Source organism: Cydia splendana, chromosome 12 (assembly GCF_910591565.1).
Source record: "Cydia splendana chromosome 12, ilCydSple1.2, whole genome shotgun sequence".
Lineage (NCBI taxonomy): Eukaryota > Metazoa > Arthropoda > Insecta > Lepidoptera > Tortricidae > Cydia > Cydia splendana.
Window position 1 is genome coordinate 10914422 of NC_085971.1, and position 26558 is coordinate 10940979.

Sequence of the window (26558 nt, forward strand, 5' to 3'; positions counted from 1 at the left end):
ATCAAACATTTATAAAAAATTCAAACCTATTGCACTGAACTGATGTTTTGCTGTTACCTATCTGATCACATTTAAATTTTGCGATGCAATATTAATGTAAAATCATTTCAAAACACAAGTGTGAGCAATAAGGGGCTTTAAGCAAAAAACCATGCAGATAATGAAATAAGTGTAAACCTTAAATACCTATCAGCATTTCACCGTTGTAAATCACAAATTACACTCATATCAAGGTTGGAGTTTAAATTCTTATCAACTAGATCAAAACAATGATTTTTGTTCAATTTGCCTTATTGAATACAATAAGGATTTATAAAAAGCTCTTCTCCATCTGCTTGCTCTTGCAGCTTGAATGTCCCATTAAAACACGGGCTAAATAAATTCAAAATAGTCCAAACTGTAAACATTGTCCATCAAAAGGTTCATCACACACACCAACTTTATATTTTCAAGCCAATAAAGTTCAAAGTTCAAACACAATTTTTATTTATTAGTGATAATTATTTAATACATCGGTGGTGATACAGGCTTTACCGTCGGTCACGGTAAGATCTGTGGGAGTCACGATCGCGGCTACGACCGCGCGAACGGTCGGACGTGCGCCACAGAAACTCATCCACTGAACGTTCATAGGACCTCTTATCATACACTAGCACTGATCGGGGATAATCCGCTAACGGAGCGTCATAGTAGCGCGGCGGAGGCGGCGGTGGAGGCGGAGGCAGGCCATCGTACGAGGCAAGTGCGCCACTAAATCCTGGAGGAGGCACATATGGTAACGGTGGGAGCTGATGATGCATGGATCGCATATACTCAGCCACATATGCCTCTGCTGCTGCTGAGCTACTGCTGCTGTAGCTCTCTCGACCGCGTGTAAACCACAGGGGCAGCCTATCACGCATGTATGGTGATGGAGACCTTCTTTTGTATGACCCAGATGATAGTCTGTTCCTAGGCGGCATAAAAATTTTACGCCTGCTCCTAGATGATGTGTTCAGCCTTGCTCTAAAATTAGAACCTCTTGTCAACAGAGGGGCTCTATATGTTCTATAATTACCACCACTCTTTAAGTAAGCCTTTTTAGATGCCTCTTTAGACTTACGGAGTATTGGTGTCATTTCAATACCTTCATCTTCTGGAAATAATCTGCATAATTCTTCAGCAACTTTTGGCTCAATTTCTTGACCATCTCGTCCAATTTTTACAGGTTTGCCTTCATTCCAGGGGTTGTACAAATGCAGAGTGCTACTGAATGGCAGCTCTTTGCGGCAGATCCAGTCAACTTTAAATACACCATCCAGTACTTTAGCAGATAATCCTGGCGGCAGTACCCAGGATATGGGCGGCACATCTCTTCTGGACTCGCTGCTCAGACGCGCAAATCCTGCAAACTTACCACTTTCCTTCACTGAAAATATTAAGAGCACATTTCTTGACTCTCTATAAGCCTGGTTTAAATTTGCTTCATTTTGTGGCAAAGTTGACCACACACCTTTAGCTTTGGATAGTGTAATATTTTCAGCATTATTTGACTTAATTAAAAAGAATCTTGTATCTCTGAATAAATAATTCAGTTTTGTCATGTAATCATAGGTCTTTGTTTTATTGTTGGCGGCTGTAATGCGTGTCCTTTTAGTTTGTATTGGAGAATGGCTTTCGGACTTGGTACGTTTACGATTTGCGCGTCTTTCTTTTGACTTAGAACTGGCGGTACTTATGCTTGGAGAGCTTGAATCACTTGACGATGAGCTGGATACTTCGCTGCGTGTATCATAATCTTTTCCTTCCTCGAGCTGTTTCAATTCCTCTCCTATTTCGGCCTCGACTTCACCAACGCCAAGATTCACGGCGTCAGTGTTATTGGATGCCTCCATTTTCAGTTGCTGTATCACAAGCTAAGATCATGTAACTTTAAATTGAGAGTTTCCGTTGACATATTACGAGAAGCATAAACTTGAATTTGTCTAGATAAACAGAATAGAATGTTGGAGTGGTATTATATTCTGATAATTAAGCACAATAACTATGTTTATCAAAGAAATAAATCCATAAAAACACCACCCACCACCTCATTGTGCTAATAACCATAAACACGCAAGCAAGAATACAGATAATTTATAGAAGCAAGTAAATCGGCGTCCATTGCCAAATTGGCCTCACTCTTGGTTAAGCCGTTGTACACATTAGGCCAGCGTATCGTATCACAAAAAAGCGGTAAAATAAAAAAAAAAAGACTGCTAGAAAAAATAAATAAAAAAAGGGCTTCTTTACATCTCTCTTGTCTAACATTTCCTGCTTAGCAAACTCAAAACTCGGCGAACCAAATTTGTCAGTCAATAATAATAAGAAAAACTATACTCTTCCCTTTCTTTTGGGTGGTAGTACTAGCGTAAGACAAAGACAGTATGATTCTCTCTGTCTGTTTGAAATGAGGCAGTCCCTGGCCAAACTATATTATTAACCCGTATTAAGTAGCAAAGTCGAATAGGTAGCTAAAATTTATTAACAGCATAAAATCTATTGCATTGTAAATACTACATAATTACTGGTTTCCTATTTATTTCAAGAAAAGGTATCATTATAAAACCCCTGAAATGAATAATTTTCTGACAATACTACTCTTTGGGAGGAGGATGAGGTAGATGAGCCAAGTCATATGTGTGTACCGGGCATAACCGAATATCAATAAATAAATAAAATATTGTTTATGGTCGAATGTCACCTGATTTTAGTTTCTGTAGGTTGGTCTTTCTTATTTGATCTGAAAAAGCCGCCTAACAAAACTTAATACTTTATGTCATGGGTTTCTTAACTTTTTATTACTTTTTGTAGGTAAATAAGTTAGAACTGCCTGGTGCGCCTAAACAATAAATATATCTAATCATGCATTATGTTCAAAAGTATCTTGAAAAATTACCATTACCGAAAGGAAGTGCGAAATCCGTTAATAATGGAACCAATATCTTTCTATACTGCAACTACTACAGCTTTTATTCGCAAAAGGTAAGAATTCGTGAATCGTCTCTTCTTCACTTTAGATTATATCTTATCATTAAATGACCTCGAAATAACTGTGTAATTATAAATAAATCATCATTATCTGTCTAGAATTACACAATAAAATTATCTGATCTTATTTATGAAATACATTATTCATTTCACATTACTTATTGTTTTTTTTTTTACATTATTAATTTACCTATTTGTTTTTTTTACAGGTGTTAATGGCATTATACGAAAAAAATGTAGAGTTTGAACCACTACTGCTTGATATCACCAGAGGAGAACAATATTCTTCCTGGTTTCTTGATATTAACCCACGAGGAGAAATTCCTGTACTTAAAGTGAATAATGACATCATTCCAGATTCAACAAGGATCCTTGATTACTTGGAGGACTATTTAGATCCTAGTACGTGATTTGGGGTTAACATTTTTAAAAGTGCTTATCAATTTTTTTTATAAAATTACGCCCTTTACACGCCGTTTTTGCGACTATGTTGTAAGTGAAGATATGTATGTTTATCTTTAGAATTTAGAGCCGTTTTTTCTAGTTCTTGCATCCCTCCAAGGCATCATGACAAACAATCCCCCTTCCCTTCTAAGCTTTTAGCTAATTAAATGTTTGGTTTTATTTTAGAACTTCCTCCACTAATTAATGTGTCGACGGATAGAAAGGTTTTAAATAACATAAACAAATTCCGTGACCTGATTGATGCACTACCAGCAGGTGTTATTACTGTGGGTTCTTTCTTTCACCCTCAGTTGTGTGGCAGGCCTAAGTTGCCTTTTATTTTGCCTGTCAGAGAAGTCCTAAAAAGTGAGTAACAAGTAAAAATTAGTAAAAAAAATTATAATTTGAATTCTTTTTTTTTTGTAGTGATAATATTTATAATATTCATATTTTTTCAGGTGGAGACTTGGGCAGTTCCAAAAACCTAAGAAAATTAGCTGAAGAAAATCCAAAAGCAAGAGGCATTCTGCTGTACAAAGCAGAAATTCAGGACAGAAAACATGAAATACTTACTAGTGAAGAAGAATATTTAAAAGTATTAAACATTGTTGACCAAGTTTTAGCTGTGGTTGAGGAGCAGTTGAAAGAACAAAATGAAGGTAATTTGCATACAATTATTTAGAAGTAAGACAAATGAGATAATGTATTGTATAGGTACTAAATCTTTTTTTTCTATTTTTAGACACTTGGTTGTGCTGTGAACAATTCAGCATAGCTGATGTTGATTTGGCAATACTTTTGCATCGTTTGTGGGAACTAGGCCTTGAAGGCAGATTCTGGGCTCAAGGCAAACGTCCCCTAATAGAAAGTTATTACCATCGTGTCCAACAAAGAGAATCATTTAAGAAGACTGTGCCAACTTTACCATTCCATATAAAGATGATCATTACTTCCCAACCCCCAGTATATGTAGGTGCTGCTGGAGCAGCATCACTTGGCATTGTCATTGCAGTATTATATGTTTTCAGAAAACTTCTTCGTTAGTGAATGACTATGTTACTGAAAATTTGAAGAATATTTATACTATATAAAAGAAACAGTATTAGTAGTTTGTATAAGAACTTTTATTTCTTAAATATTTATTTAAAATCAATAAATAGTTGTCAAAGTGAAATCTCTTTTGATTTTATATAGAAATTGTGCAAATTTAAAAAGTTAACTTTCTTAATAAAGTTGTTTCTTATCTTACCCACTGCACCCAGTCCACCAAATTTTTACTAATAACAAGATTTTAAACTTGAATTCATCCAGGTACCCTTGATATATGTATAGACTATCAATAACGTTAAATCCCAAAAAAAGCTACAACCATACTAACTACTTGAGATGAAACATAAGTAATGCATGTTTGCCTCGCTTATTCTTATTAACTACTTCAGATTATCTTTTTTCCTCTGATGCAGTCTCTGTGGTATCCTGACGGTTGATAGGCATCCCCATAAAATGTTTACCATTTGTAGTGCTTCTTTTTCTGAATGTAGGAGTTGATGTCAATTTTGTTTTGTTATACTTGAATGTGCCATCTCCTGGTAAATTAGGAAGAACATTTGGTATTGTATACCAAACTCTATAGGTCACAAACCATGTAAATATAGCTATTACACCACTGATGAATTTCTCCACCATAATATGGTAATAAAGAATTGTAGATACAAGCATCACATCCCACAGTATTTGAAGCAAAGTTGTTGCAATTAAAAATCCTCTCACATAGGGTGTCCATTTTTCATAGGATGTTTTAACAACCTCTAGTTCCTCAGCTGAAATCTTTCTTAGTGGATTCATGCTTACAGATTTATCATCTATACTTCGTGCATGTTTCTCATCTCTGATGTAATCTTTTATTCTTTCCCATCCATTTATGGCCCTGGCCTCTTCTATCATCACTAAACTTGAATATATAAGAATGAAACAATGACCTGATACATCAAATCCATTCCAAAAGCCCCCGTTTTTTAAACACATTACTTTGTTGTCGACATTCTTCATATTGCAACGTCCATATTTGGTTTCAATAACGTTAAAGATCATTGTCCATGTGTACCAAAAAAATGTAGCAATCGCCAATCTCGATAAGTGTGCCATAGCTATGAGTCTTCTATTTCCACAACAAGTGGTGTAGGATGTCAATAGAACGTAGGGCACCGTCATAAATAATGTCCAAAACCATCCAATTTTAACAAAATATTGGTTGAATATATTATCACTCCTCGAGAAATATGTTTTCGGAAACGTTAGACTGTCCGCCATAAGTGAAATCAAGAAAAGAGCTCCTAAATAAACTGCTATTTTTAAATTGGTGTCGAAGAACAGTACCTTCTTGCAAATGTGCACTATCATTAAAACGAGAACTTCCAAAATAGATGATGCTTCGGGGGTAGGTTTAGTACCTTTACTTTCAAAAGATTCATTTTGAAAATTGTAATTCATTCGGGAATTTTTATAATTATTACTTCTACTTGTCATGGTTCAGAATTCGAATAAACCTTGTTTAGTTTCTATTTCTACTCTCATCTCGTCAATCAGTCTCACGGAATTAATTGTAGGTTAACCACAGACAATAATATGTGAATTGTCAGTGCGACTGTGTTGCTACATATAGTTGCCAGGTTGAACCAACACGACTGTGTAGACTATCCTTAAACCAGTGAGACTAAAAAACTAGAATTTGAACATGAATTTAAAAAAGATAAACAAGCAAGCCAAGCCGTTTTCTTTTTCCCTCCTATTGCGTATTCGACGTATATTTTCGGCGTTCTAATTTCACTGAGACTTCGTGTTGTTCATCAGTGTTTACTAACCGCTTGAAGGTTCTTAGCCATAATTGTTTATTTCAAGAAATTTACAATGCGTAAAGTATCGAAAAGCCGCGCGGACGACGATGGCATTTCATCTGCCAACGGGTCGGTAATAAATGATGATCGGTCTGATACACACTCTGATCAAAATGATAAACTTAGCGAGTCTGACGCTGAACCCAGAGGCGAATCCGAAGAAAAAGAAGTGGGAAAAAAGGGAAAGTCTGCTAAAAGCAAAAGCAAGAAAAGAAAATCGGAGAAAGAGGACAATGATGCTGAAGAAGAATACGAGGTACTTAAGTTTTAGCTCACTAGCATTAAGCCCCGTCTCCATATCGCGCGGCAAACTATCGAACATTGGCTCGCGCGGCAGCCGCGCGCAATGGATACTGGGTTGCCGCGCGAGCCAACTATATCATTCGCGCTCGAACGTGCCGCGCGACGAACCATTCATTGTCAGGCCCGTCTCCATATTGCGCGGCAAGGTATCGAACATTGGCTCGCGCGGCAGCCGCGCGCAATGGATACCGGGCTGCCGCGCGAGCCAACTCGATCATTGGCTCGAACGCGCCGCGCGACGAACCATTCATTGTCGGTGTTTCGACGCGCGGCAAAGGAATGTTCGCGCGCAGTTGGGACGGGTGTGTATCTGGTGTATCTGGGGTATATATTTCAGTTGGCTCGCGCGGCCGCATACATGGATAATGAAAAGTGTCGTACTTTAATTGAATTATACGGCACTAAACAGTTTTTATGGAACAGTAAATGTAGTGATTATCGCAACCCATCATTTTTCTATTTGGCTATACTTCGTTCCGAATAATTAATGTGGTCGATCGTCGGATCGCCTGCCGCGCGCGGCCGCCGCGCATAAGTTCAAGGTGGTGCCGAAATTGGCACGCGAGCCAAAATACAGGCCGCGCGATATCGAGACGCGGCTTAACATTAGACTTTTTACTTTAGTGTGGAATCATGTTCTGGTAATGTACCTAATATGGTATTTTTTTAAAGGTGGAAAAAGTGGTTGACTCTAAGAAGATCAAAGGGAAATTGCATTATCTTATCCGCTGGAAGGGTTATTCTGCTGACAGTGACACTTGGGAACCTGAAAATACTCTTTCTTGCCCTGAGCTCATCAGCAAATATCATGAGGAAGTAAGTATACAATATGAATTTGTTTTTATAAGCGTTTGCGATTTATTTTGGCAGTTTTTTGCTTTAGATTGTAGCGTCTAGAGTTTTATAGTGGTAACACACTATCACTCCGCACCGCGACCTTGATGCATCGCACCCATAAGTGAGAGCGAGGAAGAGATATCTGTTTCTCGCTCTTACTGTACTTATGGGTGCGACGCACCAAGGTCGCGGTGCGGTGCGATAGTGTGTTATCACTTTTAGTAAAGCTAAGTTTAGTTCGAGTAAAGCTAAAGTAAGGATGCTAAGCACAAACAATTTTGTACATTGAACTGCTTCTTCTTATTGCATGTGCATGTGCTGGTGATCAATGTCACTGTGCAAGCGGGACAGCACATATAGATAGATAGATATGAGCACATACATGAAATAGGAACAGGTGGATCTACACACAAAATTATTTGTGCTTAACGGCCTTACTTTATCCATAGATGGAATTTCTTTAAATACATTAATGTTGTGAGTCTATACATTATTGCAACTGCGAGTATAATTATTACATATTTGTGGATAATTTTACATATATTTACTAGGCGGCTTAGCACGGTCGCGTTTTTATCCCTTGTCACCATGCCTGTCACGTTCTAACAAGTATGTAAGTGCGAAAGGGACGCGCATAGTGATAGTCGATAAAAATGGAACCGTGCTGAGCCCGCAGGTATAAAACTGTGTAACTCATACTATTGTTGGGCCAAAATCAATGATTTTGCAGGATTGTAAATCATTAAGTTGGCCATCCACTCGCACTTGTGGTCACACTGGTCACTGGTGATGCATAATGCAGCTTTTTCACTTTATTTTTATTGCCCTATCGGCATGTTGGGTTTACCCCACAATAGGAGAGATATGGAGTTTTTCGGTCACATAGCCAGGAGAGAAGGTCATAATCTTGAACAACTCATAGTTACTGGCAAGGTTGATGACAAACGACCTAGAGGCCATAGCCCAACAAGGTGGGCAGATCAAGTCCGTTCTATCCTGGACACCTAACTGCATGTTGCGCTTCACATTGCCAAAAACAGGCAGTCATTTTTAGTTAACATTGCGTGTCCAATGGTAGTAAAGTCTGTCATAATATTTGTTTACTTTCCCCTATGTCTATTAAACCCATTAAAATGGTATTTTTTAATTTTAGAAAGGCAATTCAACTAAGAAAAAAGAATCATCTCCAAAGAAAGGGAAGAAGAGAGGAGCTAAAAAAGAAAAATCAAGCCCTAAGAAGGCTAAAAGAGCCAAAACTGAGTGGGACAGTGAGAATGCTGATGAAAATGCTGAATATGAGGTAAGACATGAATTATACTAATATCTTATTGTTATATTCTAAATTCTTATACATTCAGAGTTTCTTTTTATAAGCCTAATAATGGCTTCTATAGTCTGTCAAGCCATTTCCGTCAGTAGAAAAGAGTGGCAAATTTAAAAATGTAGGCGCCAAGGGTTATGCTTCCATAGATAATTTAAATTCCACGCCTTTTTCTACTGACAAACTTGTTTGACTGGCTATAAAAAAAACACCAGGCTTTTCAGTACTTTATAGATGGAAAATTTCTTAAAATAAACAATTATTGCTAAAACCTTATTACAGATATGTCTAATTAATAAGTTAAATGGACAGATTTGTAATGTTCATCAATCTTTGGTAACTGATGTAGCTTCATTATTAAAGAAAGATAAGAATCAGTGATAACAAATATTTTTACTAAATATAGTTAACGGTTTGCAGGTTGATCGTATCTTAGAGGTTCACCACGGCAAGAATGGAAAAAGAGAGTTTCTGATCCATTGGAAAGGATGGTCTAACAAATTTGATTCTTGGGAGCCTGAAAACAATCTCAACTGCACGGACTTGATCAATAAATTTATGGAAAAGGTAAATTATAAATCTAAATAATTTGTATCAACCTAATATGCATATCTAAATGTGAAATGTCTTTTTGTTATAAACAATTAAATTTATTATTTTGTTTATTCTTTGGTATAATTATGAAAGTAACAGCTTGCGAACTAGTGAATTGTTAACAAATTTCTCAAGTGGTGTAGCATTTTCGTTTCATGGTAGCTTGATCTGTGTAGATTTGTTTAACTAGATGACTATCACTATTAATTCACTTATGTTCAAATTATTTAAGAATATATTTATTTGCTTACCATTAAGTTAAGAATTAGCATGAGCAATCTACAATTTTATTTTTGACTTGACATACATTGACATTATCAAATTGTACTTAATTTTTAGGTGGAAGCAGCCAAATCCACAGACTCTCGCAGTTTAAGAGTGGCACCCGGCACTACAAACCGCTTTACCTTACAAGCACCTTCTTCAGGCCGCAGACTCAGCAAGAGGCGTGGTCAGAAGCAGAGGTTAGTGAGATTTTTAAATCAGTCCTGATAATAAATAATCACATTTTTTAATCTCAGATGCAACATAATCTCCATTGTCAGGGCTGTACCCTTGTAGTATAAAATGTATCGCACTTATTTTGACTACGCATACCTATTTGATGATAAGGATGGACTACTCCAACCCCCTTATTCATAAAACTTAGCATATATATATCTCTGTTAAACAACAAACACAAATGTTACAATGACAAATAGGGTCAAGCGACTATGGCATGATAGATTTTACAGACGTTTCTGAATAAAGCCATAAATATTTAAATCTTTGCTTCTAATATTTTTTTCTTTTGCATTTAAATACCGTTTTTCTTTTTCAGAGTTCGCTACGACGACGCGGAATAATGTCAAGTTTATGACCTCCCATAAGACGAAAGCAGTAGGACCTAGTTGTTTGTGAAATATTTGTAAGCAGAATGTGTCCGTATTTTATTTTCCTTTTTTTATCTTGATTTGGCCAGACACCACTACAACTGAATATGAGTCTGAGAGGGGACCACAATCTGAAAGTTCGATTGCTTTATCAGCGTAATGTATTAGTAGGCAGCAATTGGAATTTTAGTCATTTTACCACAATTATTTTGGTTTAAAAAGAAATGTAGTAGGAACTCGATTGAGGACGAGCTTAGATCATACATAACTGAAGACGCTATTCTTATTCCTGTTATGTTACCGTTAGGTCCGTTTCCGTGACACCAGTGTCTCGGGTAGTGATCTTGTCTTTTTTTGTGTGAAAACATTATCTTATCATTTTCTTAAGCGTTTAAGGAACTGAAACTAATTATGCATTTTGAAAAGCTATTACGTTCTATTTGACTTCTTTTAAACTAAGTGACATGACATAGTTAAATGCGTCTTTAATTAATGATTACGCTATGTACAGTCGCCATCAGATATATCGGAGCGGCCAAGGTGTTCACAATATCTCAACGCGCACTCTTAACGCCTTGACATTAGAGGCGTGTTCAGATATTTGTGAGCACCTTGGCTGCTCCGATATATCTGATGGCGACTGTACATATACCATCGTATTTTCTCGGAAACGTTCGTGTTTGTCACGCTATTTCAGTCAAAATCACTACTTTTTGTATTGAGACCTTCGAGCAACACCGGCATCCGACACGTCGGAAGAGAGGAGCTCAAGCGATATCTTAGGCCTACTGTCCACGGAAGCGTAGCTGCGTAGACGCGTATTCGTCATTGTACGCTTGCTTGCAGCCTACATACAAAACCGCACAACTCTCCACGGAGCGGCAACGAATACGCAGCTACAGTTCCGTGGACGTAGGCCTTACCGTACAAATAATTCTGCCATTTTTTGCGGAAGAAACGTGCACACAGTCGCACTTCTCACGCACTACATACAAAATCCAATCTTTAATGATGACAGTAATACATAGAAAATCGATCGCTTTATTGTGTACCTACGGATGAGTCACAACACGCACCGCGCTAGTTGTGTGCATGCACAGTTGATCTTGTACACTGTACCTCGGCAGAGGGGAAATAGTGCGAATGCCGACTCCCTTCCGTGTTGATCGAAGACTGAGACCGACTGAAATCTCATAACACGTTCATGTCCATTCGTTTCCGTGAAAATGCGATGGTAAATTAAGGATTATGCACTATATGTGTAAAAAATAGCTTATGTAAATTAACCTCGTGAGACTAAATGAACATATTCGTTGCAATTTAATTTGAACCTTTCATGAACCATATAAAGTAGCATTTCTTTTGTTTCATTGCTGTTTAAAACAAACGAAATTAGTTCCAATTTACTTATAGAGTAAGGTTCAAATAAAAAATTGGGAAACTATATGATAAGTTTTACGAGGTTAACATACATGCAATTAAATAGTTGTCTCATGGTTGTTGAAATAGGTATCTCAGTTATGCTGAACAGTCTGATAAAGGTAAAGTCGGAAAATAAAATACCAATTAATGTTTTACCAACTACAACAGACGGACTGGCTCACGTACGTCACTCAGCAAAGAGCTATTAATGTTCCCCAACCGAAAGGTATATTAGGGTAATTTCGAAACTTAACTTTAATATGTTAATTAGGGTGATTTTCGGCATTACGAAATTCTGAGGTATATGTCATTTATTTGAATTACATGTCTGTAAGTTTACTAAATTTGATAGCAGTGGTATTTGGCTTCCAAAAAATGGCAATACATATGTATATGTATACTTACATCTCTATACTATAGTCAGTCTCATCAGGTCATGGGACTGAAAGGCTTATAAAAAGATATAAACATAGATTTTAAAGTGTTTTTTTTCTAGGATTAAGGATTTTTTTATTGCATAAGGGTTTACAATAATTGCACTGACAACTGTTGTTTAAATTAAGAGTTTGAAATAAATTCATAACATCGCGTTCTAATGATTTAGGACTGTATTTGTTTAGTCTTACTTGAGGATTATGCTGCAATACCTATCTGTTATAAGGACTTGACGTATCTTTTTATCGAAAAACACTTGAAAAATAACTCACGACAAATAGGTATGTAACAATTATAAATCTTATACGACCATCTACATTCTTTCGTAAGTAATAGTTACTGATTTTAAAAAAGCGTTTTTTCAATAAAAATACACTTCAAGATTGTTTTCCTTTTCTATGCTAGAAACAAACGAAGTATAGTGACCGGGTTACCCTTCGATAAAACAATTATCGTCTATATTAATCTGATAAAAGTACAGGCTAGTCTAGTTAAATGGTGTTACAAAATGTTTTGAAAAAGTTCTTTACTATATTTTTACTACTTTGTGTATTTTACGGCGCTTATTCTTTAAAAATAACAAGAACAATATTTCGTTACAATAACACCCAAGCCCAAGATGGTACATACTACATATATACTTATTTTACTAGAATCTGGTTTGTTCTGTAGGTACTAAGTATAATATTATATGTATTTTACTTTTCCATGACTTGTGGACTTGTGGACGTGCAAGATATTGTAGTGGCTGTCCCTTTTATGACACAAAATAAACTATGTGTCACACACATGGGCTATTTGGTACGAGTATATAATATATATGGTGTGTTTGTTTGTTCTATGTTTTGGGGCTAAATATGTCGAAATTTTTAAATATGTGTAGTGTTATTTGTGTTACTATTTCCAGTTAGGTAAAAGTTATCCAGCTGTTTCATGAGATATTTGTGCAAAACGACGAATGTAAACATTAATTTACTATATTCTATAACATAGCATTTTTGGATAGGTACTTGTGTAATATTTATTTGCATTTTCTTGTGTATTCATTAGACAAAAATGCAAATTAATAAATTATATAACTAGCCGGTTGACCATGAAGACCGCAGGCTTTTATGTCTTCTTGCAATAATGTTAAAATAGTCAATTTTGCTTGATTATCATATTGTAGTAAGCACAAGAACTTACGATCTTCATTCATGGCATAAGTTCTGATTTGTACATGCACTTTTTTATTTACGGTTGCATTTAAAAGAATTCACTATTTCATAAAAATAAGTGTAATTATTAAGATATGAATGTGTAAGTAATAAAGTATCCCGAGTGCGTGTCTCATTTTTGACGTGACCGGTGTATGTTTTCAAGTATGTCTATTATTTCTAAATATAAATAGTTCAATATAAGAAGTAGTTTCATTTCATTGTTTTGTAACCTGGTTATACCCCACCCACCGAAATCTTATGACAATCATACCCTATCCACTCTTATTTTGCTTAAATATCTGGTTTGCTTGTAGTGCTTGTGCCAAATATGTATCTGTTTGCACTGTAGGCAGATTATAGTTAAATAAATATAGCTCTACTAATAGCAATTTTTTCGAGAAACAACTTTTCCATACTAGTCTACTGTTTATGTAGGTATTAAGAAAAGAAGCTGTGCCAATGCCAAGTAACAAAAACAACAAATAATTTATACAATATGTATTTGAGTGTCAATTAACATTGATAGCGTATCTGCATTCTACACACTTTAGGGTAACAATAAGATATACTTTACAAATATCATCAAATCATCATACATATATTATATACAGTTAAATGCATGGTAAATAGGTAATATAATAACAAGCCTAGTTTTATTCCTATCACATAATAGCATCTGATCTAAATTTGTAGTTCACGTTACTACAACTAGTAACTACATACATTGCAAGCACAATGAAGTATAAGGAATAGGGCCCGGGAAATATTGTAGTACAAAAAAAGGTCAAGGGTTGTGGTCTAGTAAAGGGAGTGTGTTAACGTGGGTTTTTAAAATCAGACTGGTTTGAATGAAATACATGAGATTGCAAACTTGTGTACTTATACTTATTCTATACTTTTACTTCCAATACTTGCATAAATGTGACACATTTTCTTTACAAATATAGTACGGCTTCCAGAAACCTGCGCCGCGCAAGATTGACTAATCTTCGACAATGGGCGTGGCCGGTCGAAGAGTTTATCATTTGGCGCCAGCATAGCTTGCCCTGTCAATCCCTAGAACTGTTGTCAGTCTCATGTTTTTTTTTTGGAATTTTATCAAGCAATATCTCATTGAAACAAAACTAGCGAAAGGGGCAAGGGGCGCCATCTATGCAAACTTTACATTGTACACACACCCCATTACGATAAGCAACGTCAGCAAGGTGGGACTGGCCCAACGAAGTTTCTAAATCATATGTTAGTTTTAGATATGGTTCCCAGAAACGTATCTCTAAAAATACATGTATTTAGACGATACCTTCCAAATCAGGTCTAGGCGGTGCGACTAATTGTAGGCTGTGGTCCTGTGGCGTAGGCGCGGACGGCACGGGCGTGCGCGACGGCGGCAGCGACACCACCGCGTCCGGCACGCGCGCGCCGCACACGGCGCACGTGCCGCCCGCGTCGCACGACACGTGGCACGCGCGTGCGCAGTGCGTCGTGCGGCACGCGCCGTCCGCGGCGCCCAGCTCCCGGCCGCAGCGCGTGCAGCGGCCGCGCACCGCCACCCCGCGCCGCGCCGTCGCCAGGGCGAGCGCCAGCGCCTCGTGCGCCTCGCGCGCCGCCACCCGCGCCGCGCACTCCCACGCGCCGCGCTGCCCGCTCACGGCCACGAGCGCCGCCTGCGCCACGAGCGGCGCCGAGCACACGCGCGCGGCTAGCTGCTCCGGGGGCAAATACGCCGCCGCCTCTAAAAGCAGCGCCGGCGGCATGCTCTCGGCGCGTTTTAATAATCGTGCCCACATTCCGCCCGCGGTTTCTGCGGGCACGCCGGGCGCGACTCTCGTGCACAGCTCGCACGCTAGCCTCAGCAATCCGGCTTCCGCCTCCCCCTCGGCGTCGGAGACGAGATTTAAAAGAGCATCCAGGGCGGCTCCAGGATCCCCCGTCGCTTCCAAGCACGCCGGCTCCGCCTCCCGAGCCCCCGTCTCGCGGACGATCGCGAGCGCCTCCTCCGGTCGCAACATGCCCGGATTTTTTTCTAAAAAGGCACTAGCGGCCGCGGGTCGCCGGGCGCACAGGTTGCGAAAGTGGGCCGCGGCGGCCTCGCCCCGCAGGCGCCCCGTCTCGAGGAGGCAATCGGCAAATTCGAGCGCGCGATCGCTCGCTATGGTGCTCAGAGTCGTCGAAAGAATGTCAGAGAACTGGTCGGTCACTAACGCGGCCGTAGCCCGCGGGCGCAGCTCGATAAGCTTCGAGAGGTAGTCCTCCATTTGCTTCTTCGCACCGACGCAATCGGCCTCCGTTCGCGAGGCGAGATACTCAAAAAGCTCGTCGACGTCGGCGGCGGACGGATTCTCTATCTCGAAAAATCTCGGCAGAGCTTCGGCGTGGTTGTCGAGCAACACGTCGAGGCGCCACAAGACGCGCGGGCGCGTGGCGGCGGCGGCGGCGGCGCGGTGCGCGGCGAGCTGCGGGCGCGGCGCGGGCGCGGGCGCGGCGGGTGCGAGCGGGACGGCCGGCGCGCCGGGGAGCGAGACGGCGGGCGTGGCGGGCGCGCGCAGCAGCAGCGCGAGCCAGGCGCGGTCGGCGCGCTCGCCCGCCGTGCACGCCGCCAGCTCCTTGGCGCCCGACAGCACCTCGCGGTCGCCCGGCAGCGCGCCCGTGCTGAGTTGGCCGGTGATAAATTCTAGTATTTCGGCCCGTTCGTCAGGTTCCTGAAAGAATAGTAGATCGTTAACCGAGGGATGAAATGAAAGGCACTCATTTCAGTCGAGGTAGTTTCACGATAATAGTCCGAGACTGAAATGGTGTCTTTCACCCGAGTTAAACACTCTTAATCTTCATTTCGAATACCTACGAGGAATCAAAAATACATGTGTATTTGATGTGTATTTAAAAAAACATGACTAAGTACCTGTAAACTTATATACGGACCGTGCGCGTTGGAGGGTCTGCCATCTTGTGGCCTAAATCGGAATCATAAATAATAAACTTTACATTGACACTACACGCCAAAGCAGGTGCTACCCTCTACAGTTCACGTACGATTTTATGTGCATTGTAGGTTCTGTCATCTTGTGGTCTACATTGGAAGCTTTGCGCCAATAAACAAGCGGCCCCTGTGCTGCCCCCTACAGTTCTTGCACGCTCCCTATTTCCAATTAACAATTTAGCTAAAAGTTTAATTTTTTATGGAATGGGAGTTAAATATCAGAATGGAAATTGTACAACCAATTCAAATCTAATTTTAATTGCTTATCAGTTATCGTAATTGTGTCGGAGGGCAAGATCCTTTTCGGGTCATTGAGCCAGTGAAGTAAGTATCGTAAAAATAAGTGAAAAACCCGTACTTGGACAGTAAAACACTCTAGATCAGGAACGTATCACTTTCTGCACACTTCATAATCCGCGTCTCGATATCGCGCGGCGGCCGCGCGAGCATTGTTCGACCGCGGCAAACCTGTATTTTGTCTCGCGAGCCAATTTCGGCACCATCTTGAACTTATGCGCGGCGGCCGCGCGCGGCAGGCGATCCGACGATCGAGCACATTATATCACAAAAATTAATTATTCGGAACGAAGTATAGCCAAATAGAAAAATGATCTGTTGCGATAATCACTACATTTACTGTTCCATAGAAACTGTTTAGTGCCGTATAATTCAATTAAAGTACGACACTTTTCATTATCCATGTATGCGGCCGCGCGAGCCAACTGAAATATATACACACCCGTCCCAACTGCGCGCGAACATTCCTTTGCCGCGCGTCGAAACACCGACAATGAATGGTTCGTCGCGCGGCCATATCCATTGCGCGCGGCTGCCGCGCGAGCCAATGTTCGATAGCTTGCCGCGCCATATGGAGACGGGCCTTTAGATAAACAATGACCCACTTACAGAACATGAGAAATGAAAAATGTACAACACTGACCTGCAGTTGATGCGCGACGGCGAGCAGCGCGCGCGCGACGCGCAGCCGGTTCTGCTTGCCGAGCGGGCCGGCGAAGGGCGGCTCGCGCGCGCTCTGCTCCAGCAGCCGCACGCACGCGCGCGCGTCGTGCGCGCACAACACGTGCAGCGGCGAGCGCCCACCACGCTCCGTCTGACGACATTTAATAACACAGGAAAATAAGTACCTATACTGTTCTGTCAAGATGTTCATCTTAGCTAATTTAGTATAAAATGTGATTACAATGTTTAATGTAATATACATCACGTCTCGGACTAAGTGGTATGTATAGTTGTTTATAACAAATAAAAAATCTTAAGGAGACAGGTAAATGAAGTGCTCTTACTTTAAGTTCAAACGAAGCGTTCATACGTTATTTCGAGCGGACGTGATTCCTATAAAATACAGATGCAATCATCGCTGAAGAAGAGTAAAAAATCTATAAGTTTTTAAGCCCAGCACGTCAGCCGCCGCCGGCCACCTGTGATATAGTTGCTCGATTTGTAGTTGGCTCAGAACGGCTAATCCTTTGTCTTTTGTTAAGTAAAACCGCACGTGCCATTACAAATGGTCGTATAAATTCTAATTGGCACCTGAGCACGGGTTGGCACGGGCTAGTCCAACGCTAAAAAAAACCAGTGTAGGTGCGCTCTCCGATACCGAACCTTTGTTACGCATCTCAATGACACATTTGTGTAGCGCTCGACTCGCCGGCACTCAGTAATTACTTATTCTGTGGTAGAGGGACCACACAAGTGGCAATCTTTTTTACATTTGTTCATTTTGAATCTTATTGCAATTTCATAGTAGTTGTAATTCAATAACCGGTTAAAGTGACCGATGCAGGTAGTAGCACGCGCCGTTTTACTTAACAATAGACAAAGGATTTGCCGTTCGGGGCCAGCTACGAATCGAACGACTATACATGTGCATGACAGTGACGCGGACTCACCTCAGCGAGCAGCGTGTGCAGCGCGTCGTGGCGCGCCGAGGGCCTCGCGTGGTCGGGCAGCGGGCGGCCGCCGGCGCCGCGCCCGCCCAGCGCGTCCGCCGCCGCCAGCAGCAGCGCCCCGCCCGCGCAGCGACACGACGCACCGCCGCCGCACGATGCGTCCACGTAGCCTACGAGTTCCTTCATCGCGCCACTCGAGCCGCCTGCAATACATTAGGCTTTCAGGACAAATTATATTAGCTGAAAATTGATGAGCATTAGACTTTTCGTTCGTCGCGACACCCGCGACATCTAGTGTCAAGTAGCGATGCTGATAGATACGTTACTTGACGCTAGATGTCGACTACGAAAATAAGCAGCGGTTTGGTTAAAGGGGATTGAGGGTCTAGTGTTAGTAGTCTATGGTATTAAGGTATTCTATGGCGCGGGCGAGCGACGTCAGGAGCGAGCCACGACCGCCAGCCCGGGAGTCGGGTAAAGCAACTATCGCACCTAAAGCCGCCGCGATGGCCCCGACGCCGCGCCAGAGTCCCTTGTCGCGGGTGAACACGCTGGAGCGATGAGGGTCGAGCGAAGTCAGTGGCAGTGAGGCCACGACTCGCTCTACTAGGCCCGGATCGCAGTCCGCCAGCCGCTCTATCAATTCCTGTGTAGCAGACGTTCGTAATTTTGTTTTAACTTCCAACAAGAAAGCCAAGAATTCTAAGACAATAGGAACTGCATGGGAGAACATATTGTTACAATGTCATCAGAAATTCATTTAACTCTTTTAGTGTAAGTACCTAGGGCCTCTTACACCATTCCACCCGAGGTTAACCGGTTAAACCTAGAGTTACTATGGTTGCCAGTACAATTTAACACTGGGTTGACGGTTTAACAGCTTAACCCCGGGTTAGAGGGATGGTGCAAGTGGCCCTTAGTGTAATAATCAAATTGGGCAAGTCATGGGTTTTTAATGGTTTACTTATGTATGTAGGTAATACCTGTGAGCAATCGGGCGAAGGGGCTGCGTCGTAAAGTTCGCCGCGAACCGCTGCTTCCCCTAACGCCTCCACGAATACTTTTTCCCCCGCGCATTGCTCCCACAGACACGACCAAAGCTCTTCGCTGGAAATACAAACGCAAAAGGGCGTGTTATCCTAATGAATATAATATAATAGGCAGAAACATACTTAGTACCTAAGTAATCCGCATGAGTGTCTTTACACTTTCCCCCACTTTCACTCTTCTTTCACTTTGAGTGGCTTTCCCCCTCCACACTCGTGCGCGAATCGCGGCGCGAAGCCGCGAACGCAAGTGTGGCGTCGATTTTCGCAGACAGCGAAATCGACTCCACACTCGCGTTCGCGGCTTCGCCCGCGATTCACGCACATAGTCTGGAGGGGGCTTTACAATGTTTTATGAAATGTTAATTGTTTTACACATTTTTATTTCCTGTTTAATTCGAAATGAGCAACGCGCTTGCATGACGAGCAATGAGCTAACTTAAGGTTCCGTCACACAGGCGCGTTTTCCGTGCGGAGCGTGAGCGCGGCGTGAGCGTTTTATACTCGTATGTAAAAGCGGCGCGCCCCGCTCACGCGCCACCCGCAAAACGCGCCTGTGTGACGGAGCCTTTAATATCTACGGGTAAAGCCGTTTTCTCCCCCTCGCTTTTTGGGGGTAGCCAGGAGTACATCTCGTGGCTAGGAAATTAGATCAGCTTATTTATGATCTACGGAGCATTTATGTCAAGCGGCGTCACCTGAGACAAAAGTGGATGTATTTTGACACGCGCTCATAAATAAGATCTTACCCCAAATTAAATTTTAGGCACAATTTGATGGCCAGGTCTGCTAACACCTTGTTACTCAATAAATGTGGCCTTTCAGATATATTTATAATGAAGGAATTAGCCAGCTCCACAGCGTCTGGTCCTTGCGCCGAGCACAGCAGCCTCAACGCCTGGGCGTGGCGGCCGGAGCACATGGAGGCCTGCGCGCGCGCCAGCAGGTCGCGCGGCCGCACGCGCAGCACGCCCCTCCTGCCCAGCAGCGCCAGCGCGCCCTCCGCCACGCACGCGCCGCCCAGCGCGCTCCCTCCCGCCATACACATGGCGCGAGACACGCGCCCGTCTGTCCACAGACCCTAAATAATTTATCATCATGTTACAAATAAAAAAAAAATATCTTCATGTCAAACATTTTTGAATTACCGACTGACCTTAAAAAAAGCAGACGCGTAGACTGGTTCGATTTGCGACAAATCCAATGGCTTGTCGTAATCGTCGCCCCATAGTCTCAGATTCTCATCCGCGTCAAATATTGCGAGATTTCCGCCGAGCCAGCCCAGCCACAAGGGCGAACTCTTTAGCTCCACACGATGTACAGGACGAAGCAATATGGACGATCCGGTGACGTTTACTGCGAGCCATTGTAACGTTTTTGCTCGTCCACAAACTAATACGCGTTCATCTGTGTCGCTCCACGCTAGTACTGGGAGCGTGTCGGGCGGGCCGCCGAGCCGGACGCCGGCCGCGCGGCCGCCGGCCACAATAATCACTCGAGAGAGAGTCGCCAACGCTAGGATGCGGGCATCACGAGCCGCCATGGCCACCACTTCTCCTCGGGCGCCAGAGAACAAGCAAGATGAGCGGGCGGATCGTACGCCGAGAGGACGTGAGAATTTAATCAGCCACACGGATCCGCCCGTATCTAGCGCTAATCCAGACATTCCAGCCCATGTGACCCTTAGTGTTCCCCAAATCTCACCCCCCAACGTCACGCGTCTTAAAACGATTCCTTGTATGCTATCGTACTGGCAAATGAGACCTCTCGCGTATCCGGCCAGAAGGCGTGTGCTATCCTGATTATAAGCTACGCATGAGACTGCGCCACGATCTGTGTTGGAGTCACACACCCACCGCAATGTTTGTTCAAAGAATGTTAGTAGGTGGCCGTGAGCCGTGCCTACAGTTAGTTTTCCGTTCGCACCAACACTGAGGGCTGTTGCTGTACCTGCTGATGATCTTTCCTGAAAAAAAAAAGAAGATTTTGTTAACTACAATGATTATGGTTAGGGGTCATCCATAAATTACGTCATAGGATTTTTTTATTTCTTGACTCCTCCGAAGGGTCCTTGTCACACCTGATCACATATGGAAACCCCCTCTCCCCTCAGCAGTTTGAAGATCAACTCTGTCAAAAGTAAAATGAGTTTTAAGTCTGTTAATCCACATTTCACAAAAACCTATCAGCTATTTTCTCATTGAACTAGTTAGAACACATGAAGCTAATAATCTCCTTGCCCAAGTAAAGGGAAAAATCTAAAAACTGTAAATTTGTTGTTACATACTTTCATCATAAGAAAAAGATAATTTTCAATTACAATGAATGAATGAATGAATAAATAATATTTATTTCAGGACAAGTCCCATATTATGTTAATAACAAGTTAGGTACATACTTAAATTTAGAGTGTAGTTGTAGTGTTACAATTTTATGCCTATTTGAATTAGATGGCTTTTCAACAGCTTTTCACCTGAATAGTTTGGTTTCCTAAATACAATTATCCTATATTTTTTGTATGTATTTACATCTTTTATCTTTCTGGTAGCTTGTTGTACATTTTGCTACATTTGTCACCCTCTTTTCACTCCCTCCTCTCATCTACTCAAAGGTTAACTGGAAGAGATCCCTCAAAGGGATAAGTTCCCCCATTCTAATTTTATGTTATTTTTAATAAGTCTTTTTTTTCAATAAACAGTTTACTACTACTACAAATTTTTTTTTGGCTTTTTCATAGTTGATGAAATTAGATAGAGACCATTATGCTATTTAATAAAAAATATTCACTTTCAAAATTCTCATAAATATTTATTTATTGCCTAGAGGACCAAGTCCAATGAGATGGTGTGACTAAATATCCGCCCAGATGGACATCACACTAAGCAACGCTTTCCACAAAGCAACCGACAGGGAGAAGTGGAGCACTGCCATAAGGAAAATTGGTATGCGGAGTCACAATCCTCAGCTGTGCAGTGAGGGACCGACTTAGAAGAGAAGAAGATGGCCTTCCATCATTGGCCATCATTTGATCCTTACCAAAAGCAACCTAGAACGAAGAAAGAAAGAAGCAACAGAAAATAATGCAAGCTATGTGATTTTATTTTTCCTTGATACTGGTCAACTTTTAAAACTCAGAACAAAACAGAACCTGAAGGATTTAAACAAGAACAAGTTAATATTACAAGATATTTCACACTTTTACTTGTTCATAATAAAATATTATAAATTAATCAATCCTCTATCTCATCTTACTAAAGTAAATTAGATCAAGTTTTCTCTTTGAACCATTTGTATTGTATCTTTGACATGCCTTTTGGCATTATTTATTTATTTATTTAGAATTTTAATTCAGGCAACAAGGCCCATATTACAAATACGTTACAGACTAACATACATATGTATTTTATAAACTTAAAACTAAACACTATTTAGTCCACCATTATTATTATTTATTATGTCCATTGTTTTGTACATTGTTGTATTATGTGCTTAAATGTATACCTGAGCTTGTATTATTTGTTGGGATACAGCCTGTAGAAAGTCTATTTGCACGGCCGAGCAGCTAGAAGGCTCCTCGACAGGTTTGAATGGTATCTTTTCTTCACCCTCATCCTCAGCAGACAGGACCTCGGCCAGAGTTGGGGCCTCGCTTGTTGGCAAAGCATATTCAACTTCATCTAACTGTAAATAAATAAGGATTAGATTAATTATTATCTCAACTATAAAATTATTAAATTGACCTGTAAATAATAAAGGATGCACATATGCATACAAATTGCAGAAATAATTATTTAATCTCAAAAATGTGAAGTTGTTATCTCTGTGTCTTGTGACCCTGCCTATGAAGCCGATGATCCCGGGTTCGAATCCTGGTAAGGGCATTTATTTGTATGATGATATAGATATTTGTCCTGAGTCATGGTTGTTTTCTATGTATTTAAGTATTTCTATATTATATATATCGTTATCTGAGTACCCACAACACAAGCCTTCTTGAGCTTACCGTGGGGCTTAGTCAATTTGTGTAAAAATGTCCTATAATATTTATTTATTTATTTATCATTAATACATAAATTTCAGGAATACCAGTAATCTATAACTCTATAGGAAAAGTCAGTGATATATGCATATATCGTACCTCTTCAAAGTCCATATATTGTAAACTTCCAACTGATTCTAAATCGGAGTCCAGCAACGATTGAACAGAAGGAGTTTTCAATAAATCCATTCTAACAAGACCACTAAACTGACTTTGTTTATATCACCGGGTAAAGTCAAATCCAAGATTGACTCTTTTAGTTAGCCGATTACATTTGTTGTATATCTATATATATTTTAAGTCTTAATCATCCAAATATCATCACACAATTTATCAGAATTGTTTTAATTATTTTAAAAACACCAAGTGAATGTCACCAAAATTGAAAAGGTAGACACCCCCTTTGCAGATGACATTGACACAATGACATTTAGTAAATAAAAAAAAACCATTTTACCGTTGGTTATAGATGGTAGGATCCTATAGACGTGCTATACGCGTAGTTATAGACGGTCAAGCAGATATTGTCAGTAGAAAAAGGCGGCAAATTTGAAAAATGTAGGCGCGAAGGGATATCGTCTCATAGAAAATTTGAATTTTGCGCCTTTTTCTATTGACAAGATTTGCTTGACCGTCTATATATAATATTCTCTTTTCAGCGCGGTCCAAAGAGAATATAATCACTACGGTCTACAGACGTAAATGCTGTAACACACTATCGCCCCGCACCATGGACGCGGTGCGGTGCGATAGTGTGTTGTCACTTGTAAGGCCCCATTCGCACGACAGCTTAAAAAGCGTTGCGTTAAAACCCGACGTTGGCGCTTTTTTACCGTTTCCAATATTTGTGTTCATATGAACGCTTAAAAATCACTTGTGAGTCGTACTGCCACGTACGCATCTCAGCAAAGCCATACTTTATTTGCTATTACGACGTATTATTTGAATATAGCTTGAATATTTCAGGAATTTGTAAGCATAAGTTGACATTTTTAAGGTGAAACTAATAATAATCTTGACGATTGACACCAAAAATTGACACTTGACAGCCAACTGACAGCAGCGCCGGCGCTTTTTTAACGCTTGTGAGAACAGATACACGGAGTTCCGTATGCTCTATTCAATTTGACGCCAACGCTCAACGCCGAAAATCAAACAGTGCTCGATAAAAAAGCGCCGCGCTTAAAAACCGCCTTCGTGTGAATACATACATGGTTATCCATTTGTGTCATTCAAACGCTTTTTTAACGCGCGTTGAAAAAGCTGTCGTGCGTACGGGGCCTAAGTACTTTTAACGTACTCAACTTAAGGTATGTATACATTATAAAATTTTGGGTTTTTGGGTAACTATAATCATTTTAGCCATTTCCATCAGTAGAAACAGCGGCAAATTTAAAAAATGTAGCTGCGAAGAGTAATCGTGGCATAGAAAATATGAATTTCGCACCTTTTTCTACTGACAAAGTTGTTAGTCCGGCTATAATTATTAATCTGTGGCAAAAACGTCGCCTTTTTCCTTTTTCGCGTTGAGGCCTTGCCTTTTTCTTTTTAGCACTGAAATATGAAACCTATGGAAGTGAAACGTCAACGAATAATGCGTGCCACTGTGACGTCATCTTAAGCCCCCTCCAGACTATGCGCGTGTATCGCGGACGAAGCCGCGAACGCGAGTGTGGAGTCGATTTCGCAGGTCTGCGTTCAGGACTCCACACTCACGTTCGCGGCTTTGCGCCGCGATTCGCGCACGAGTGTGGAGGAGGCTTTAGAACTAAACATGGCGGTTTTAGGCCCCGTTCGCACGGCAGCTTTTTCAACGCGCGTTAAAAAAGCGTTTGAATGACACAAATGGATAACCATGTATGTATTCACACGAAGGCGGTTTTTAAGCGCGGCGCTTTTTTATCGAGCACTGTTCGATTTTCGGCGTTGAGCGTTGGCGTCAAATTGAATAGACCATACGGAACTCCGTGTATCTGTTCTCACAAGCGTTAAAAAAGCGCCGGCGCTGCTGTCAGTTGGCTGTCATGTGTCAATTTTTGGTGTCAATCGTCAAGATTATTATTAGTTTCACCTTAAAAATGTCAACTTATGCTTACAAATTCCTGAAATATTCAAGCTATATTCAAATAATACGTCATAATAGCAAATAAAGTATGACTTTGCTGAGATGCGTACGTGGCAGTACGACTCACAAGTGATTTTTAAGCGTTCATATGAACACAAATATTGGAAACGGTAAAAAAGCGCCAACGTCGGGTTTTAACGCAACGCTTTTTAAGCTGTCGTGCGAATGGGGCCTTAGTGCTGCCCTGGGCTGTAACCGCGAAAATCGAAGTTCGCAAATTGCGGGCATTTTTCTCTGTCACTCTTATTACGCCTTCATTGGAGTAAAAGAGAAAGATCCCCGCAATTTCCGAATATCGGTTTTCGCGGTAGCCCCTCAGAAGATTTTTACTGTTACTAGGTTTTATCGATACATCGATACCTTTTTAACGTTCTCGGCTCATTTTATTTAAAATACTAAGTATGTATTATTTGTGGAGTTTATGTTTTAATAGGAAGTAAGTAAATAAATAAAAATTCTTTATTAGTATATTGTTATGTGAAAAGATACTTTGATTTAGTAAGATGTGTGGAGTCTAGAACAATTTCGTGCTTCAAATTTGACAGGTAAACGAGATGACGCTGTACTACTCAATACATATTGCGATTTTTGCGGTAACACTGATTTTCAAAAGTTGACGTTTGACAACTTAGTGACCGCAAAACACATGGCGCAGTACAGCGCCATCTGTTTTGGATGTCAGAATAAGTGTACGTGTTTTTCTTGGACTTTACCTCTCTATTACAATCAATTTTGTTGTGTTGCTAACCCTGAAGTCTGTAACACACTACCGCACTGCACCTCGACCTTGGTGCGCCGTATCTATAAGTGAGAGCGATACAAAATTCAAGCTTATTAAGCGACGGGTGAAAAAAAACAAAACACCTTCAGAACATTTTTTTATTACAAAAATAAGGAATGACTTCCGCTCTTCAACTTCTTCAACATTTATTCAGCAAATAGGCCACAAGGGCATTTTTATACGTCAAAATAATAACAATACATTAACCATTTTATAAATTACAACTATATGTATATGGTCTCTTAATGTCGAATTATATAAAAAAACTATAATAATGATATAAAAAAGCCCGCAGGGCAGCTTGTGGAGTAACGACCCCACGGACCCGAGTGCTCCCGAGAGTTGGTCAG

At 40.8% G+C, this 26558-nt stretch overlaps 5 protein-coding genes across 5 annotated transcripts; 2 read left to right on the forward strand and 3 right to left on the reverse strand.

Annotated features, from left to right (window-relative positions):
- Positions 1-469: 469 nt before the first annotated feature.
- Positions 470-2109, reverse strand: LOC134795530 (YTH domain-containing protein 1). The gene has a single exon (XM_063767417.1). The coding sequence runs from the start codon at positions 1872-1874 to the stop codon at positions 531-533; it is 1344 nt and encodes a 447-aa protein (XP_063623487.1). The 5' UTR covers positions 1875-2109; the 3' UTR covers positions 470-530.
- Positions 2110-2754: 645 nt separating this feature from the next.
- LOC134795468 (ganglioside-induced differentiation-associated protein 1) lies at positions 2755-4627 on the forward strand. The gene is made up of 5 exons (XM_063767316.1): positions 2755-3003; positions 3219-3411; positions 3640-3819; positions 3912-4112; positions 4196-4627. The coding sequence occupies exons 1-5, from the start codon at positions 2884-2886 to the stop codon at positions 4495-4497; spliced, it is 996 nt and encodes a 331-aa protein (XP_063623386.1). The 5' UTR covers positions 2755-2883; the 3' UTR covers positions 4498-4627.
- On the reverse strand, positions 4560-6054 carry LOC134795467 (acyl-coenzyme A diphosphatase FITM2). Its single transcript, XM_063767315.1, has one exon. It carries the CDS (start codon positions 5977-5979, stop codon positions 4894-4896), a length of 1086 nt encoding a protein of 361 aa, XP_063623385.1. The 5' UTR covers positions 5980-6054; the 3' UTR covers positions 4560-4893.
- A 163-nt stretch (positions 6055-6217) lies between these two features.
- Positions 6218-10771, forward strand: LOC134795469 (heterochromatin protein 1-like). Its single transcript, XM_063767318.1, has 6 exons — positions 6218-6603; positions 7323-7466; positions 8641-8787; positions 9229-9375; positions 9742-9866; positions 10223-10771. Exons 1-6 carry the CDS (start codon positions 6361-6363, stop codon positions 10245-10247), a joined length of 831 nt encoding a protein of 276 aa, XP_063623388.1. The 5' UTR covers positions 6218-6360; the 3' UTR covers positions 10248-10771.
- A 3041-nt stretch (positions 10772-13812) lies between these two features.
- Positions 13813-23710, reverse strand: LOC134795470 (vacuolar protein sorting-associated protein 8 homolog). Its single transcript, XM_063767319.1, has 9 exons — positions 23402-23710; positions 22765-22944; positions 20420-21229; positions 20013-20344; positions 19201-19324; positions 18710-18863; positions 18218-18420; positions 17248-17418; positions 13813-16029 (listed from the first exon to the last, which is right to left on the reverse strand). The coding sequence occupies exons 1-9, from the start codon at positions 23489-23491 to the stop codon at positions 14620-14622; spliced, it is 3474 nt and encodes a 1157-aa protein (XP_063623389.1). The 5' UTR covers positions 23492-23710; the 3' UTR covers positions 13813-14619.
- Between the last annotated feature and the right edge of the window lie 2848 nt (positions 23711-26558).

Excerpts from the sequence above, each read along its gene's own strand:
- LOC134795470 (XM_063767319.1), bottom strand. The coding sequence starts at position 23,491 with ATGGATTTATTGAAAACTCCTTCTGTTCAATCGTTGCTGGACTCCGAT. Across the intron at positions 20,345-20,419 it reads ACGCGTCTGCTTTTTTTAAG|GGTCTGTGGACAGACGGGCG; the intron begins GTCAGTCGGTAA and ends TAAATTATTTAG. Across the intron at positions 18,421-18,709 it reads GGCCATCGCGGCGGCTTTAG|GCGGCTCGAGTGGCGCGATG; the intron begins GTGCGATAGTTG and ends AATGTATTGCAG.
- LOC134795468 (XM_063767316.1), top strand. The coding sequence starts at position 2,884 with ATGCATTATGTTCAAAAGTATCTTGAAAAATTACCATTACCGAAAGGA. Across the intron at positions 3,004-3,218 it reads ACAGCTTTTATTCGCAAAAG|GTGTTAATGGCATTATACGA; the intron begins GTAAGAATTCGT and ends TTTTTTTTACAG. Across the intron at positions 4,113-4,195 it reads GTTGAAAGAACAAAATGAAG|ACACTTGGTTGTGCTGTGAA; the intron begins GTAATTTGCATA and ends TTCTATTTTTAG.
- LOC134795530 (XM_063767417.1), bottom strand. The coding sequence starts at position 1,874 with ATGGAGGCATCCAATAACACTGACGCCGTGAATCTTGGCGTTGGTGAA.
- LOC134795469 (XM_063767318.1), top strand. The coding sequence starts at position 6,361 with ATGCGTAAAGTATCGAAAAGCCGCGCGGACGACGATGGCATTTCATCT. Across the intron at positions 6,604-7,322 it reads ATGCTGAAGAAGAATACGAG|GTGGAAAAAGTGGTTGACTC; the intron begins GTACTTAAGTTT and ends ATTTTTTTAAAG. Across the intron at positions 8,788-9,228 it reads ATGAAAATGCTGAATATGAG|GTTGATCGTATCTTAGAGGT; the intron begins GTAAGACATGAA and ends AACGGTTTGCAG.
- LOC134795467 (XM_063767315.1), bottom strand. The coding sequence starts at position 5,979 with ATGACAAGTAGAAGTAATAATTATAAAAATTCCCGAATGAATTACAAT.